Raw genomic sequence first — 19718 nt, 5'->3', positions numbered from 1 at the left:
AGCCTGTGCCTTAAGGCTCAGCTAGCCTTCCAGCTCACCCTGGGCTAGGATGGTGCAGTTACACTCTGCTATGGGGTCATGGCTCACTGTGTCACAGTGGCTCTGCAGCCAGCCTGTGGACACTATACTCTCAGCTCTCCCTCGTTCCTCTCGTGAACAGGTGGAAAGTTCAGAGCTCTCCAGATGTCACCCACAGTCATGGAAAACTGTGATCTGTTACAGGCCTCTCTCCCTCTGCCTAAATATATCACCATACAGTCACCCTTAACTATGGTTCAAAGTTTAAGTAGGCTCATTGAAATTCTGTTTCAGGATTTGTTTAAAGATAATCACTTTCTAATTAGTTTAAGTGGAAAATATGTAAATTCAGAGCTGCTGGCAGCTGTATGTTTTCAAGTTTTGATCGCTTATATTCCCAGCACAAATAAGATGCTGGCACATACTAAGTTCTCAATAAATATCTGATGAATCAGGGAATGAAGAGAGACCTTGACTGAACAGTTAACCATAATGAGAATAAAAAGGAGAGATGGAGAAAGGGACTAATTCCTATGGAACCCATGGATCCATCAATAGGTAAAGCCAATTTTTATCCCTGGACTTTGCAGATACTCATGTATTTGAGTTAGGTTTTGGTCACTTGCAACCTAGTAATTAATAAAAAGGCATAATCCTAATATAATTTACACTAATAAATTTGAAAATCTAGATTAAAGTCATGATTTGTAAGGAAAATATAGTTTACCAACATTGGCTTGAGAAGAGCCAGGAAGTCCAATTAGTTCAGTAACCACAGAAAAAATTAAGTAGGTAAAAATCACCATATAATAAAGACTTTATGCAAGGTTTTTTTCCCTTTTGACTAGACAAGTTTAAAAAAATATATCAAGGATAGCTGAATTCCATGAAGCAAACAAATGCACCAGTTTCATCTCACTTATAAAAAGTTCTATTCCAGAAATAAAAATGACTCAGTGTTAGAAATCTTTGAATAAAATTCACCAATTACAACAATTAAAGATAATGATTTTCCAATATATGCTGAAAAAAACACTTGATAAAATTCTATACCTCTAGTTTAAATTTTTTAAAGTAGCAAATTAATAATAAAGTAGAACTTAACCAAGGATATCTACCAGAAATTCAGAGCATACATTATCCTTAATGATGGAACACTAAAAGCATTTCCACTAAAGTAACAACACAAAAATCTCTGCTAAGCACTGCTAGTATCCAACATTCTATGCCAGATTGCTAAAGCAATCCTAACTAAAAACAAGTGAAATATGAATACTGGATAGAAAATAAAGGCCAATCAATTGAAGAAGATGGGATTCTCTTGGATTTTCTAAGACTATACTGACAAACTTTTTTTTTTTTTTTTTGCAGTACGCGGGCCTCTCACTGTTGTGTCTTCTCCCGTTGTGGAGCACAGGCTCTGGACGCGCAGGCTCAGCGGCCATGGCTCACGGGCCTAGCCGCTCCGTGGCATGTGGGATCTTCCTGGACCGGGGCATGAACGCGTGTCCCCTGCATTGGCAGGCGGACTCTTAACCACTCTGCCACCAGGGAAGCCCTATACTGACAAACTTTTAAGAGTTCTGCAGTGTCATAAAAGATCAACACATAAAAAGAAAATTGCTTTTACCATGACAGCAATAACCAACTATAAAATATATTAGGAAAAGTATATTTCACTGTAACAACAAAAATAAAATCCCCAGAAAAGAGTCTGTCAAAAAAATGTATGATTATATAAAGAAATCTTATGAAATCAAGAGAAGCCCACTCCTGGTTTAATGAAGATATAGAGTTTTCTCAAAAAGAAATACTATTGTATGGTTGACCCTTGAACAACATGGGTTTGAACTGTGTGGGTCACTTATACATGTTTTTTTTCAGTAGTATATACTACAGTACTACAAAATCTGCAGTTAGTTGAATCCACAATGCAGAACCAGATATGGAGAAACCACAGGTATGGAGAGCCAACTATAAATTATGCTCAGATTTTGACTGCATGGAAGGTTGGCACCCCTAACCCCCGCCTGTTTAAGGGTCAACTGTAATTCTTTTCAAATCAATACTATAAATTTGCTGCAACTAAAATCAAAACTTCAAAAAGATATGCTCACCAATAGCCAAAAATTTTTGAAAAACATTAGGAATGCTTTACCCCCATCTCTGAAAACATACCAGAAACTATAAGCAATGCATTATTTATTAGGAATATTAAATACCTTAATTAGAGAATTTAACACATAATAAAACAGCATCCCAAATCAGTAAAAATGAACTTCAAATGGTTTTTGGACTTTTGAATAAGTGTAGCCCTGTTCCTTGCACTCTTCACAGAAATCAATTCCAGATGGAGATCTGGATGCATACATAATTATCTTAAAAGAAAATAAAGAATATGCTCTATATTTTGAAATAAAAGTCATAAAAATACTTACCAATTTTACTATATATAAAACATCTCTTTAAAAGAGACACCAAAAGTAAAGCTAAAGACTTAAGTGACCAACTGGGAGAAAACATTGCAGCAGTCATAAAAGACTAATATCTATCCAAACTATATGAAAAACTCCTAACAAATCCATGAGATAAAAAGACAAATCCTTCAACAGAAAAATGAGCAGTGTTGGCAAAAGGCAATTCACATGTCTAAAATAAATATATGAAAAGATGCCCATCTTCACTAGTCAGTTTTTTTAATATAAACAATAAAAATGGTAATTTTTACCTATTAGATTAATAAAAAAAATTTAAAAATCTAAATCAAATGGGATTTGATTAGGGATATGGGGAGCAGGTACTCATTCCTTGCTGAGAAGCTGTAAATTGCTACCAGTCATTTTGGAAGCCAAATGAAGTATCTCTTTAAAACTGCCTAACTCTGGCCCAGCAATTCAAAGCTTAGGCACACTAGAGAAATCCCTATATGCACATAGTCATACAGGATGACATTCTTTCAGCATTGTTTGTAAACAAAAAACGAAAGGGAAACTACCCTAGTGTCCATTATAGAGTAAATAGCTTGTGGCACACTATATAAATGTAAACAGGTGAGATTAGGTGAGATTATACTCAAGTAAAGAAATCACATAGAAAAGTTGAATGATATACATATATTTATGTAAAAACTGAAGCTATACATTTTATTTCCTGTTGCTATACATAACATGTATATATATTCACAGAAAAAGGTCTAGATGGAAGGTTAACAACTGTTACTTCTAGGGAGGTATTGGGATTGAAGGTGACTATAAAAAATAGACTTGTCGGGCTTCCCTGGTGGCACAGTGGTTGAGAGTCCGCCTGCTGATGCAGGGGACACGGGTTCGTGCCCCGGTCCGGGAAGATCCCACATGCCGCGGAGTGGCTGGGCCCGTGAACCATGGCCACTGAGCCTGTGCGTCTGGAGCCTGTGCTCCACAAAAAAAGGACTTGTCTTTGATGGTTTTACAAGTAAAATGTAGTCATATACTACACTTGTAATTTAAAATGTAAAGAAAAAGCAATATGCACAGAATGATACATTTTAAGAAAAAATATACACAAAAAATTATCCTTTGTATTTCTTTCTCCCTCCCTTCCTCGATGGCAAACATACAGGAAAGGTTTTAGAAGATTACCTGCCAAAATGATGCTTTAATACTATCTAAAGCTATCTCCAATAAAAACAATACACTCAACTCCTCTATTCTCACCTGAAAAAGAAAGCTCAGTTCAAGATTTGTCACAGCAATACAATTTCAGTTTAGAACTCTTGTTTTAGGTATTTACAGTCTTTACATTGTACATAATTGTATACTGAAATTTTGCCATATCTTTAGAATATAGTATTTGGGGCAAGGGGAAATACAGTTTTTAAAGTTACAACTTACATCATTATTAACATTTAAGTCGATGGCTTACGTTTATATACATTTCTAAAAGAACAAAGTACCAAACCAGATTGGCTTACTTCCTCAGCCATTTACTAATTCTACCTTTCACCATTAAACAAAAACACTTTGATAGTTAAAGTTATCGTTGATCATCTCCTTGTGAGGACTATTCCTTCTGGAGATTATTCTGTAAAGCTACATCCTAATCAGAATAGAATAGTATTGGTGTTCAAATACAACCAGCTGAATTTTACGAATGACACTACTTTTGAGTGTAAAAACTAACAAGTTTTTAGAACAGTGTGCTTTTGAGAATTGCTTACTTTTAATTCACATATTGAAATCTTGAACCACAAAAACAATGACGATGAGAAAAAAAGGTACCAGAACTATCTGGTTTCACAATGGTTATGACAGAAAAGTACAGTCAGCAGTGTCTTCCCAAATAAAAAGGTCATCAGTGGGGAAGAAAAACCTTTGAAGGATATCTTCAATGGAATTCGGAATTTCCCTCACCTATCCTAGGTATCTGTTCAACTGCCTCCTATAGCAAGTTGCCTTGTGAAAGTGCCTCTCATATAAAAGAATAAAAGAATAAGTTCCTTTAGAAAGGCCACAATGTAGAGAAGACTAACTAGGCCAGTGTTAGAAAATCTGGATCTGTTTCTGAGATCCTGAGCAGACCTCAGCAGTTTCCTCTTCTGCAATGCAAGAGGGCTGCACTGTCTGACACACCTTCTGGCTCTAACTATGTTTTCATCAAAGGCCACCAAGGAAGGAAACATGCCTTTTTACCTTATAACATGAAGGCATTTTCATAACTGTTTTATGTATAGGTTTTATCTTCAGTGTAGTTCAGCAATATTCTACATTAAACACCCAGCGTACCTCATATGTTACAAATATTCAAAAAACACGAGCTTGGTGATGACAATTCAAAAGAAGTCATATCCAAGTAACTGATGTGAAGAGACTCAGAAAATAAATCATTTGAGAATACTCTTTATATCTTTAAAACAAAAAATAGGTATACTTTTATTTCAAGAAAGTATTCAGCATTTAAAGTGGAGAATGACGGACTAGTTGGTAGTGCTGGCATTTATTTTCTTTTCACATTGACACTTGGAAAACAAGGTTGTAAGTTAAACTCAATCTCTTTAATATAAAAGTCTTTATTTAGTCACCTAAGTTTATTTTTACAACAAAGCACTTTTAATGTAATTTAAAACACACATGCTTTGATTGAAGAGTGATTGTAAATGGATCCAGTTTTCTTCCAACTGTGATGACAACTTAGTCATTTCCTCTAGAAGTACTGGCTCTGAAGGAAGCATTTTAAGGTGTAACTGAAAAGAAAAATGATAGTTGAACATTTAATTTAAGAAAATTAAAATTTTGTTTATTCTGGATTTAACTGTTTTACCAAGGAAGCTCAGAAGGTACTATTCTTAATTTTTTTTCTTAAATGCTGATTTATTACCATCTCCCATCTCCCTCTCCTCTATTATGAGTTCCTTTATGGTACTGTCACTCTTTTAATAGAATTCAAGTGGTCATCACTCTCCTCCACATAAGGACAGTCCTGATACAGATCCAGAAACAAGGTCCCAGTTCTTACACTAAATCTGTATTTCTGTGCTTCTTTTAAGTTTCTCCTTTCATAGTAACCCATTGTTAATGAATGACCTATGGGCCCTTTGCTTTATTTTCTAAAGATTTAAGTAAACATATTCAGGAAGGTAAATTTGGGAAAGAATATAGAAACAATTTATGGCATTTCTATTTTTAATTCTACATACTACTTTTCAAATAATTTAAAATAATTGCATCAAGTGAAAAGTTGTTTTAGATATTTATGGGATAAATGAAGAATCATATCTGCTATTACTGAAAATCAGCATCATCTACCTCCTTCAATACATTATACTACTGAGATAAACATGAGTTCTCTATTATATTAGTCATAAAAGCAACTGTCATTGTCAAATCATTTGAAACTCCTTCAACCAGGATAGAAGTAAATATTTTGATTTCAACAGTAGAAAAAACAAAACAAAAAATAAACATAAAACCTGACTCTCTTCACGATCATTAAAAAAAAGTCTGCCAAAATGTAACTACATTAAAAAGTTAAGTTTAGTATACTGATCAAATGGATGACACATAAAAGGAGGTTGAGTCAAAATTGTGTTAAAAAACAAAAGCCAACAAAAAACAATTACAAGCTGCTGTACTATCCAGCCATCCAGTATGGTAGTCACTAGGCACAGGAAGCTATTTAAATTAATTAAATTTCTATAAAGTGAAAAATTCAGTTTCTCAGTCACATTAGCCACAATTCAAGTGCTCAGTAGCCACACACGGTAAGTGTGGATATGGAACGTTTCCATCTTTGCAGCAAGTTCTATCAGACAGCACTACTCTAGAGGAGGGCAAGCTGCGAAGTACTTTTTTATATATTAGACTTACCTTTAAAAACAACGCAAGGTATGCCTGGGCTAACTCAAAGTCACGCTTTTTGTCCAACATCATCCTGATCATTTTCAAGAAGCTCTTCATAACTTCTACAGAACCACCACAATCAGGAGACAAACTTCGCAGCTCTGTTTCAATTCCTGACGGGCCTAATTCTTTCAGAAGGTTAAGAGCAGCTTCATCTACATTAAGTTTTAATAAGTATCCAGTTATTATCTACAGTCATTTCTTTTAGGAAACTAGTTTACATTTCAAACCCAACATATACTTAAATTGCACAAGAAATTACTTCTATGGCTTTTTTTTTTTTTTTTTTTTTTTTTTTTTTGGCGGTACGCGGGCCTCTCACCATTGTGGCCTCTCCCATTGCGGAGCACAGGCTCCGGACGCGCAGGCTCAGCGGCCATGGCTCACGGGCCCAGCCGCTCCGAGGCACGTGGGATCCTCCTGGACCGGGGCACGAACCCGTGTCCCCTGCATCGGCAGGCGGACTCTCAACCACTGTGCCACCAGGGAAGCCCTATGGCTTAATTTTTGTTTTGCATTTTCAGTAAGCTTTTTTCCTATTAAGGCTGTTAAAATCTAATGAATACCTAGCAACAGACATTTTAATATGCTCATGAATCAGTCAAACAAATCCAAATGTAAGAAGGCTACAGAGGTATACGCCAAGTTATTAATAGTATTTGCCACTGGCAACAAGATGAGGTGAGGGAATTTATTTTTCTTTCTTTCTATCGTTATAAAAATACCACATGATTATTAAGAAACATTAACACTACAGAAATATATATGGGGAAAGACTCCACCCTAATCTTACCCACCCCAAATCTACTTCATTTCCCTAGAAGTAAGCACTCTTGTTTCATACGCATCCTATGAAAACATATTCTATACACTTACAAATTTTATACGAGGTATTTGATATTAACAATGGCAATGACTATGCTTTTAGCTTTCTGAAAAGGAAGAACACCAATGACAAAAGTCTAATACGTTTTACTTTCTGTTCTTCAGTATATATTAAATAGTAGTGCTTTTTTTCTTTGTTCCCCCATAAATATAACAAGTTACTCCCTGTTTAATCCTGCTGTTCTTTAGCCATCAGTACCATTCTTTGACTTTTGCCAGTGTGCACTCGAGTGACAGTGGTATGAAAACAAAGCATTTGGATCAGAAAACAAGAGTATAAGTCAAACAGGAGAATGTGATTTTTGTTAATTGCTTACAGCTCTTACTATCATTATTAGCTACAGTCCATAGCTTTCAAAGTTTAAATCTATTAAAACACTCAATGAATTTTAAAATTACCTTTTTATGTGATAATTTGGTAATATCTGAAATTATCTAAGACAAAAGTCTCTGCTGTATTGCAAACTATATTGCAAACTGTATTTGTAAGTAAAAACAAAAGCAAAAAAAAAATCCAATTTTCCATAAAGAATGAAAGGTTCTCAAAAGATTATTATAATCTCAATATCATCTGAGTTTAGTGTCACTCATTTAATACAACACAAAGCTAAAACTACTTAAGATTAAAACCAAATTTCAGTCCTTCTGGTTTTTACTTTCAGCTACTGAGAAATCTAATATTTCACTCAATTCTCTTCATATAAAGTAAAATAAACTGAAATACTTGGTAAAATATTTTATAATTTAACTTACATTTATTATTTACCAGTCCTTCCTCAAGTTTCAAGCAGAAATCTGATTTTTGAGCCAAAATTCCAAGATTTACCACTTTAGACTTAAACAAAAACAAATAAACATTATTCAAAAACCATAAATGTAACAGAAAATTTATAGTTTATAATTAAAAGCTATCAGTAATTTACTCTATATCTGTAAAACTGGGTCTTGGTTAAAACTACAAATGTAAAACACAAAATACGCACCCCATATACTTAGAATGCTCCCTCCAATTTGCTTCTTACCTGTTGAGGATCACTATTTTGTTCAGGTGCAGCATACCTGGGTACAAGGCCAGGAACTGTTGGAATAAAAAACGGTGCTGATTTGGGTACTTTCGGTGGTTCCTTTGGTTTATTCTTTTTCTAATTAAGAGAAAATGAGAAAAGGAAAAAAGACTAGTAAGTAATTAAGTATTTAATTCCCACTTAATTTTTTAAAAGTCCAAAAAGTAAAGAAAGGGATGAAACTTTTTCAGACTAGTTTGCTAAAATAAAATCCCAACCAACCAAAACCACAGATATCCTTAAACTGGGATTCCCAGTGCAAACCTCCAGTATTCTTGCTGATACGGCAGAAGGAAAATGACAGGGTTCAGGAGAAGCTCTAAGGCAAAAACAGCCCATTTTCCTGAAACATGAATATTTACGTGAAGAAGTAACAAGTAATTTTGAACTTCCTTTTTATTGAAATACAACCTTTTCTGCAAAATGGGCTAGAAAGCAAAATTTACATAAATGCTCAACAGTTTTTCAAGTATCTTTTCTCGAAAAGAAATTTGGAGCCAGAGTTAGACTCCACCATTAGAAGTAATTTGGTGACATTTTTCTGTGAAGCATGGCCCTCATTCTTCTATTTTGTTGGAATTTTTATTTTTCCTTCGTACTTTGTGCTTTTAAAAAGAGAATACTGTTGCTCATTTATAAAATATTTCAAGTGTTAGCAAAATTCTATCATGAAAACCTCTCTTGGAATTCCCACTGACAGAATTCAGTTTTGGTGACTACATTGTTACAGATCACTATCTCGAGCATATGGTAAACTGCCTAATAAAGGAGTCGCACAATTTTACCTTACACTATTCCTCTTCCATTCTTTAGGAACCCTGGGGAGTTGCTTTCTGAAAGAAAGCCAGGGATACTTGTGGCCTCCTGGAGGCACAGCATAAAAGAAAGTTGTTACATGAAAGCCAGACGAAGCACCGCCACTAGCAATGAAAGCACAGCCCTTCTTTGTGATGGTAGAAAGTATAGTAAAAGTCACAGTTACTCTTCTAACTCATTGTTCTTGAGTTAGAAGGCAGACAGTCACTGAGTTGTAAATAAAAACAAAGGGCTTTGGAGAAGTTCCACAGGGCTCTGGAAATCACCTAATTTCATAAAGAAAACCTAAAGTAGAAAAGTTACCCATAGGACAAAAATAAAAATTCTAACCTCTTTCATTCAGAAGGAAATAAAAATATTGGAGGTGTTAGCATATTTCTCTCATAAAGAGCATTCACTCAGGTTTCTGGATGTTTTTATGCAGAACAAACTATATCTGAGCAGCAGATATTTTGTCCCTTTACGGCTGACAAACTAGACAACATAATGGAGAGATTTCATAACCATGTGCCAGGACAGCATACCTTTATGCTGATGCCCAATCTTTCAAAAAGTGAGCAAGTAAAAAGAAGCACTTTTAAATTCTGTGAGTCAAATTAACATGTGAAAACCTCTCTTTTCTTACCCAAGACACACAAAACTTTTCTTGTTATTAGTTACAAAAATACTTGCTGCACCTTGTCATAGTTATGTCAGTGTTCCTTACACTTTTTTTTAATGCCAGCCCTTAATGTGACTTAGTACACTTAGTACACACATAACCTCTGGTGACTGTATGCATTTCATAAAACAATACTTACCCTAATTATCAAAGGACAGTCTCTGAAATTTTCTACTTTAGTCTATACCTCTATACCTTTCAATTGATTTTGCTACTCACAAATAGGGGTCATGAAACATGCTTTTAAAAAATTAATTTATGCCATAATTGTCCATTTTTAATGTAAAATTGTAAACTCAAGGACAAAGGGCCTAAGTTTTTTTCCACTGCTGTCTCAGGACACTACCCCGTACCTAGTTCATATTAAATTATGTGCCTGAACCCAACAGCAAATCTTCTTATAGCTGACAGAGCAGGGTGTGGTATGATAAAGGGTGACTGAAGCTTACTTTTAAAAAGGCCAGTGAAAGTATTCTAATCCCCAAAATGTCTAGGAATAGAAACATCACACATTATGGCAATATTTTTTTTTTCTTATTTCAGAAGTTAAAAAAGTAATTTATTAGGCTGGGCTTAAAACATCCAATTTCTAATAGCTCTGTAGTTGCAGGCTATACTTTTGCTATATCCAAAGGTCCTTGATTGCCCTCAAAGTTGATACATATAGAGAGAGAAAATCTTGCGATAATCATACTAGATTAAACAGCATTTAACCAAATGGTATTCTCTTTACTACCTTAGGCATCACCTGCTCCTCCTAAAGCCCTCAAAGTAAGGGAAGCTACCTCTACTAAAGAAAATACTTTTGGAATGTGTCTTTAGGGGCCAATATTAAGTGTACTATAGTATTACCTTAATAACATCAAGATTTAGAAGATTTTTCCACCGGGATTCAGGAAGTAGTGACAGAGTCACCAGCTGCTCATTCAACTGTTCTGGGGAGTCATACTCTATCATTTCATCACTTGGTTCTGTGGTTTCTTCTAATAATTCTACATCTTAAAACAAAAAATTTTCAGGTAAAACAAATTAATGCTGAATGAGATTTTTACCATATAAAAGCAAATTAGTTCATTCTAAATGAACTAATTAGTTCATTTAGAACTAATTAGTTCCATTAGTATTTCATAACATGTTCACTCAATATAGCCTTGTAAAATCTTTCTATTTATTTAGTTCATTTTCTTATTTTCTCATATTAACTACAGTTCCCATCACCAGACTCAAAACATTTCTCCACTGGTATACTATATCAATATCTATATATTATATCAATACATATACTATACTATACTATACTAATACATTATATCAATACATCAATTATATCTTTGCGTAAATTCATGAAGTCATTCAAAATATTTCATATGAGCTAAAAAATACTTTGATTGAATGCATTAAATTTTGCCTTCAGTATCAATATCCTGCACGTTAGGTTTATTATATTACACTTCAAAAACTACTTTACTATTTTGTGATTACCTTGGGTTTGACAAGTACCAGGAAGCATCACTACTGAAGGAACATAATCTGTGGGAAGTGGCCGTAATGAAACAACTGAATACAGGGAAATATTGGACCTGAGAAACAAAAACATATGCAATATTGTAAAACTTATAAAAATATGTTCAGGGAAACTTCAATTACTGGTAATAATCTCCACAACCTTGAACTTGGCTATAAATTCTTATCACTTGTAAGTTAAAAAAAGATCTCAAAAATAGATAGTATTAATTTGAAAATGCTGATTCATATCATAGATTTCATCACAAGAAAGGTGTGCATACACATTATTAATGGAGTCTTTCTTCCTAACGTAGCACAAAAAACTATTGGGTTGGCCAAAAGGTTCGTTCGTTTTCTCCCCTAAAATGGCTCTAGCAGCACTTAGTTGTCTTCAACTTCATTCGAAACAATTTTGTTAGGTTGTATGTGACAGCTGTCATATCAGCGTGCATTTAAAAAAAGACTTAGCAAATTGGTGAATTTTTGTGTAGCCATTTTAATATTGAAAATGGACCAAAAAAAGCAACATTTTTGGCATATTATGCTTTATTATTTCAAGAAAGGTAAAAATGCAACCAAAATGCAAAAAAAAGATTTGCACAGTGTATGGAGAAGGTGCCTTGACTGATAGAACGTGTCAAAAGTGGTTTGCGAAGTTCTGTGCTGAAGATTTCTTGCTGGATGATGCCCCACTGTCAGGTGGACCAGTTAAAGTTGATAGCGATCAAATAGAGACATTAATTGAAGACAGTCAACGTTATACTAGGCAGGAGATAGCCAACATACTCAAAATGTCCAAATCAAGCATTGAAAATCATTTGCACCAGCTTGGTTATGTTAATCGCTTTGATGTTTCTGTTCCATGTAAGTTAAGCGAAAAAAACCTTGATCGTATTTCCACATATGTTTCTCTACTTAAACGTAAAACGTTTTAAAAACATTCCGTTTTTAAAACAAATTGTGACAGGCGATGAAAAGTGGAACTGTACAATAATGTGGAACGGAAAAGATCGTGGGGCAAGCGAAATGAACCACCGCCAACCACACCAAAGGCCGGTCTTCATCCAAAGGTGATGTTGTATATATGGTGGGAATGGAAGGGAGTCCTCTATTATGAGCTCCTTCCAGGAAACCAAACAATTAATTCCAACAAGTACTGCTCCCAATTGTACCAACTGAAAGCAGCACTCGACGAAAAGCATCCAGAATTAGTCAACAGAAAACACATAATCGTCCATCAGGATAACGCAAGACTGCATTTGTTTCTTTGATGACCAGCAAAAACTGTTACAGCTTGGCTGAGAAGTTCTAATTCATCTGTCGTATTCATCAGACAATGCACCTTCGGATTTCTATTTATTTTGGTCTTTACAAAATTCTCTTAATGGAAAAAATTTCAATTCCTTGAAAGACTGAAAAGGCACCTGGAACAATTCTTTGCTCAAAAAGACAAAAAGCTTTGGGAAGGTGGAATTAGGAAGCTGCCTGAAAAATGGCAGAAGGTAGTGGAACAAAAGGGTGAATACATTGTTCAATAAAGTTCTTGGTAAAAAATGAAAAATGTGTCTTTTATTTTTACTTAAAAACTGAAGGCACTTTTTGGCCAACCCAATATTTATTTGAGAGATCAGTAATGGCTAATACTTTTATAAGGTAACATAACATCCATATATTTATGTTGCTTTGACAAATGGCAACCTTCATGTAAGGAAATTATAAATGAAGTAAAGATGGACTGAGAGAATTAAGTCAGAGAGAGAATATGCTGAACAGATTCTTGGGGGGTTGCTGAACAATCATGGATTTCTCCTTTCTAGAATGGTCCTCTAAGTGCTACCTGACCCTGCACCATGGCCTTGGATGACTAATCAAGATGTGGATACCTGTCCCAAAGTGGGCTAATCACATTCTGTCTCCCAAACATAATGAATCTGGAATGGAAAATAAAAATTGGAAATATCAGATTCTGAGTTAATAGCTGTACTATATGCTCTTGTTGCTGAGGGACCACAGCTACCATTCTTCTCTTGTCTTGATTGTTCAAGCCTCAAAGATTCCAGGAGATACCCCATTTTGCTTATTAAGATGGCCAGAATCTGTTTCTATTATATAGTGAATTTACTTTCATATCCTAAAAAGCCAATAAGAAAATCTTGTAATTAGAAAAGGAATTCATTTTTTCCTCTTCCTCAATAATAAGAGTTAAAAGAATTAGGCATCTAAACTCAGAAAACAAACAAAAAATTTTCTAGACCCAGATAATGGATCATTTATTTTGAACTCTTCTATGTTCATCACCATTAGAAGACCACCATTAAGATCTGTACATGGCTATGAAAAGTTAGGCAACTAAAATGAATCTTAGAAAGCATTCAGCCCATACTTATGCCTTATTTTATAGATAAAGGAGTCTGAAGTTGTGAAGTGACTAGCCAAAGTCATAAAGGGGTATTGAGGCAGTGGCAGGAAGACCAGCCTGGCTGGGGATATCCCTTTTCTAAGATTTTTAAACTCACTTATCCTTTCCGCAAATAAAAGCCAAATAGTATAACAGATAAAAATCAATCATGTGGTTTAGAATACACACTTGAGCAAAGCTATCTAAATTATCAAGCAGATGTTGACTTAGTCATAGACTTATGGTGAACTATGTGACATTTCCATTTTATAAGTTAAAAAACAAACCTAAAGGGCAATGTTAGCAACTATGATTGTCTGACAATATCGTCTTCCTTTTCCTTCTTACCCCAAAGAGAACTGTATACAAGAACTTACCATAGATAAATTCCAAGGTGGTCTACATGGGAAGTGGCCAGAAAGTCTCCAGTAGGGGACATAGTAACATTAAGAGGAGCTGAGTCCAACAAAAAGCTGTCTATAAGGCTATAGAAAGAATCAAGATGTTAAAATATTTGAACTCTACCAAAAGGATATAATTCACAAAATACATTTTTGCTCTAAAAACAAAGGGTAAGAGATGCAGAAATTTTTTTTTAAATCACCAACACCAGAAAGTCATCACTAACAAAGAGCTTTGTTAACTAAGTTACTATGTGAAAATAATCTCCTTAATGAGAACGACCCAGAGCAGAGCACTAAATAGACCAATTAACTGGAGAGAGTTTCATCAACAGGGAGAATACAGAAGGAAATGCTGTTTTTCTGGAATGCCATTTTGGCAGACTTGGAAACAATTCTAAAGATGTCACACGTTTAAAATAGATTATCAGTACTCTCCTGTATTTGTTATTTCAGTAAAATAATAAAAGGTGTAGGCAACAGAAGAAAGTAATAAAATCATTATAAATAATAAGGGAATGGTAGTAGAAAAAAAATTTGAGCAATTCTGTTTTTCAAATAGGTAACCATGCTATATATGAAACATGAAAATTCAGTCTATAGAGCATAACCATAAAGCAGCACTAGTCTCACAGCTTCAAAAAGCTATGAGCAGGGGTTGAAATTGGGGAGGAAAAGGGAGCAATCACACTCAAGAAGAAGACTCAGAATAGGCTTCTCAGAAAACAGTGTGTGAGGTGAGCCTTACAAATGGACAGGAATTCAATGGATGTTGATGGTAAAGAAAGCATCTTCTGGATGAGGGAAATGTGGAGGGCAAGGTGAGGGAAAATACTGTCTAGCGAGGAGTGCAGTTTGGTCTTGAATACCAAACATCTGAGTTTGTTTTTGTCTTTTAATAAATGGAAAGTCACTCCAGGCTTTTGAGCAGATAGTGCTGTAATCTTCACTTTCATAAGAAAATCTGCTAGCAGAATGTAGAATATATCTGAACAGAAAGAACAGTGAGATTAGGGTAGTAGTCATCTAACAAGCAGTGAAGATTTGAACTAGGATGGTGGAAGCAGGAAATCTAACGAGGTGAATTTAAGGAGCAAAAGGAAGGCCTAACACATTGGCATCTTGCAGAAGAGGCTTCTTAGGCTGGCTAAGAGTGTGAATACCTTGTGTACTTTAAGAGGAGTATACTGGTTTTAATCAGGGCTGTTTTAAAAACTACTTTACTCACTGAAGCCAATACATTATCCATGAGAAGGCATGGCAAGATGACTGAAGCTCAGAATCTACATTAAATAAACCAAATTATTTCAAGAAAGCAAATGACAGGAGTTAACACCTTTTTTAGTGCTCCATGCTAGGAAGTATCCTGAGCACTTGTGCCTACTAATTTAATCCTCACAACCCTATGAGGGAGATCTGTCCTAACTATACACATTAGAAAAATGAGGCCCAGTAAGACTTAAAAACTTGCTCAAGGTAGAAAGTAACTGAGCCATATCTGTCACCAAGCAGTCTGCACACTTAATCACTATAAGCTCAGTAAAACCATTATGGAAACTAAAGGTACGACAGTTTGATAGCACACACACCCAAAAGATGCCTACACTGGTGATTCATGAAGCACACTCTGAGCAGCTCAAGATGAAGACTTTCCAATGGACGCATTAAATGACTTATCCATGATAAAATCTCTCTCAATGTGTTCATAGAGTGATTAACAATGTGAACCTTAACTAGGTAGTAGGACAAGACTAAATTTAGGAGCACTACAAACAAACCAAAGTGTGCTCAGGACAATGACTGATGTTTAATTTTCACTTATGGGTAAAAAAGAGTAATAATCTGTCTGATTTCTGCTCAACCCTTCTTTGGAAACTCACAAGAACAGCTGCTCTTGGGGATCAAAGGAATTGAGGAGCAGGACGATTGCTAAACACTTATTATAACCAGAGACTGTAAAATTATTTGTTAATTCATTTAATGCAAACAACCCAGAGCAGAGACTTTATCTCCATGTATACGGATGATTAAACCTAAACTCAGCAATTTCAGATCTTACCATTTCTTCTTTGTCTTAATAGTTGTTCACTACAAGTGTAAGTGTGTGAGGGGTGAAACTCCCTAACATGTTCAGAATCTATCTGTTAAAAAGAGAAATCTACTGCTTGAGCAAATTTATTTTACTTGATACTATAATTGCTTTGGCAAATTCATTGTGCAATGTGACTTCCACAGCTGTTGTGTGTGGGTAGGCTGGCCTTCCATTATGTAAAAGCATCAAACTGAGGAAGGTGGTTTCCACATCCATAGCATATTTTACATGACCAAATTAGTTCATAAAGCTTAAGTCTACAGGCTTAATCCCAGACCTAACTACCATATAGTCTCCTGCTAATCCTACAGAATGAAGTCTCAGGTAAATTATGTTTTTTGAGAGAAAAACTGAAAAAAATTCCCATTTTAAGGGATCATATTTTCAAGTACAAAGCTCCTCATAAACAGAAGTAACATTAACCCACTTCTGATTATATTCTAAACAAATGCAGAGAATGTCTAGATGTTCAATCTCCAGAGTGACGGAATCACCTTACAAAGGAAACTTTAATGAACAGAATAAAGGGATAGTTTTGCCTCAGTGAGAAATGCAAAACAATGTTCTACTGCAATTATTCTCATGTAATGCTCCTCAGAAAGCAAGGTCAGGTGAATGAGACAGAAAAAAAATGCAAAATTCTATTAAAACTATTTAATTTTATATTTTTCTCACCCCCAAAAGAGTTCAACCTAAACTTCTAGGAGATTAAAAGCAACCAGAAATTACAGGTGGTAGTGGTAGGGGATGACAGATAATTTCAGGGATAAAAAATTTCAACTCTGGGGACTTCCCTGGTAGTGCAGTGGTTAAGAATCTGCCTGCCAATGCAGGGGACACGGGTTTCAATCCCGGGTCCGGGAAGATCCCACATGCCACAGAGCAACTAAGCCCATGCACCACAACTGCTGAGCCTGTGCTAAAGCAGTATTTTATCAAAATAATAAAAATTAAAAAAAAGAAATTAAAAAAAATTTCAACTCTGCTTCTCTGAGAATCCTACAAACACAAGAAAATTTTCAGCACTTAAACAAAAAAACCTTTACAGTAAACAGTTCAGTACCTATGCAATTTGTTTTAATTATTTTTTTGGATGCATTGGGTCTTCGTTGCTGCATGCAGGCTTTCCCTAGTTGCGGCAAGCGGGGGCTACTCTTTGTTGCGGTGCGCGGGCTTCTCATTGCTGTGGCTTCTCTTGTTGTGGAGCATGGGCTCTAGGCACACGGGCTTCAGTAGCTCTGGGGCGTGAGCCAGTAGTTGTGGCTCACGGGCTCCACAACACAGGCTCAGCAGTTGTGGTGCATAGACTTAGCTGCTCTGCGGCATGTGGGACCTTCCTGGACCAGGGCTCGAACCCGTGTCCCCTGCATTGGCAGGTGGACTCTTAATCACTGCACCACCAAGTAGTCCCTGCAATTTGTTTTAGATAGGCACAATTCCAGATGGATACATCTGTATGTTACCACACACACCAAAGGTTTACTCATACGTATCACTTTTTAGCCTTCGTAATGAGTATATTCATTCTTTACATATTTAACATGTAAATGATAAAACTGCTTACTGAAGAAAAAACTAGGACTCTCCAAAGGTTGCCATACTAATTATGTTTAAAACAAATAGGGGAAATCAAAAAACCCAACAGAGGACTTCCCTGGTGGTCGAGTGGGTAAGACACTACGCTCCCAGTGCAGGGGGCCTGGGTTCAATCCCTGGTCGGGGAACTAGATCCTGCATGCATACTACAACTAAGAGCCCGCATGCCGCAACTAAGAAGTCCACATGCCTCAGTGAAGATCCTGTGTGCCGCAACTACGACCCAGCACAGCCAAGATTAAAAAAAATAAATATTAAAACAAAAACAAAAAAACCCAACAGTTACCTATGGTTGTATGGTGAAATACTGATCCTTACTTCCTTAGTATCTTCTACATCAAGAAAACCAAATCATCCTTAGAACATATGACACAACCCAAGCAAGGCTGATATTACAACTATTGGGAAATGTCTTTCCCCTATGCTTATTACAGCAAAATCTCATTAACAAACTATGTCGCCTTGGGCAAATCACTTAACTTCTCTCTGAGCCTCCGTTTCCTCATTTGTAAAACAGGACTAAAAAACAGTACCTATACCTAATAGGATATGAGAAAAGACGAAAAATAAAAGCATATCAAGTGCATAGCAGCTCATGGTAAATGTTAGCTTGGCTGCAGTTAGGCAGCAGCAGTTGTATGATACTGCTTTTCAACCTTTCTCATTTGCTCCACTTCAGATCTTAACCAAAAAAGTAGTTTTTTCTTTATTAAAAATATACTTTGGTCCAATCATTATATTTTCTTTAAACAATCCCTATGTGACTCACTTCTTGCTCTGGTGTTTCTCCCAGCTTAATGCTTTTGTATTCACTTAAAATTGCCTGTGTTCACTGAAAAATAAGATACCAGAGTTGAAAATCTATCGGATTTGAATCTGTTCATCTTTTTACTAAAATAAGAAATTCAGCAAAAAAGGCTAATGCTGAGTCAAAGACTGGTGGCTTTGAACGCTACTTTCAGATCCTAATTCTTCCATTCCAAAAAAACCTTACCACTTTAAAAAAATATTTTGCTAGTGTAGTACTACTGAACATTAACCTGTCTCTCCCATCTAATAATGTGAACTTAAACTACTAAAAAGGAAAATGAAAAGGGCATTGTGTCAACTCTATTTTCTGTACAACTTTCCTACTGTAAAGTAATTCAAATTATAATGTTCACTTTTAGATAGAAGCAAAAGTCCAAGAAGCAAAAGACTAATCAATATTTCTACTGGTACCTTTAGAAAAAAGTTGTGTGTTTTTTTTTTTTAATTAAGAAAGTACCAACTTGAGGTGAATGTTTTGAAGCTGAAGGACACAGGCAACTAATTATATTTTGCTTTACTCTAAGTACAAAAGAGACCCACCTGTGGACCAAATTCCCTAGTTATTAGAGTTGGACCCATTAGTGACACTCTTGCTGTGCATATTTCCAAATCCAGTATGTATGCTGTATAGACAGCTTTGCCTCATTCCTTTATCAAACTTAAAGGGAAATAAGTACATCAGCGTTTTTCCTTTCTAAAGGTCAAATTGCTTTCAGGTATGAGCTTATCTAATTCCTGAGAAAGAAGAGTAGTAGAATTGAACAAAACTTAGTTTAGGAACATTTCAAAAGATTGAAAAGTACTAGCTTCCTTCTCATCTTTCTCACGTATCTCTTTTCTTATGGTATGTTCCTTTTCCCATCACTCCTTTCAAACTCAATCTAAGCAATTCTATGTTAAGTGATATGATTTCAAATTGTATCTATTCCTACATAATTTTTAACAACAAAGTACTCTCTCTCTCAAATTACTGAACAGAATTAATGTTTTTTCTTCAAGTGCTGTTTTAGTAGCACGTTTCAACCTATGCCAGATTTCTGAACACTGTTGGGTTTTACCCAAATCTTAAGACACACATTTTCAGTACTTTAAGG

General features: G+C 35.4%; 1 protein-coding gene across 2 annotated transcripts in view; it reads right to left on the bottom strand.

Moving 5' to 3' along the window:
• Positions 1-4972: 4972 nt before the first annotated feature.
• WDR36 (WD repeat domain 36) overlaps positions 4973-19718 on the bottom strand; it is a 37644-nt gene continuing 22898 nt past the window's right edge. For both annotated transcript variants that reach the window (XM_030869900.2, XM_060296092.1), the window contains 7 exons: positions 14103-14210; positions 11304-11401; positions 10674-10819; positions 8303-8422; positions 8034-8115; positions 6363-6550; positions 4973-5239 (listed from right to left, as the gene is read on the bottom strand). In XM_030869900.2, coding sequence (XP_030725760.1) covers positions 5090-5239; positions 6363-6550; positions 8034-8115; positions 8303-8422; positions 10674-10819; positions 11304-11401; positions 14103-14210 — 892 coding nt within the window. In that variant the 3' untranslated portion in view covers positions 4973-5089. The remainder of the gene's footprint in view (positions 5240-6362; positions 6551-8033; positions 8116-8302; positions 8423-10673; positions 10820-11303; positions 11402-14102; positions 14211-19718) is intronic.

The sequence above is a fragment of the Globicephala melas genome, chromosome 3 (assembly GCF_963455315.2).
Source record: "Globicephala melas chromosome 3, mGloMel1.2, whole genome shotgun sequence".
In the NCBI taxonomy this organism is placed as follows: domain Eukaryota; kingdom Metazoa; phylum Chordata; class Mammalia; order Artiodactyla; family Delphinidae; genus Globicephala; species Globicephala melas.
This window is presented reverse-complemented; position numbering and strand designations above follow the sequence as displayed.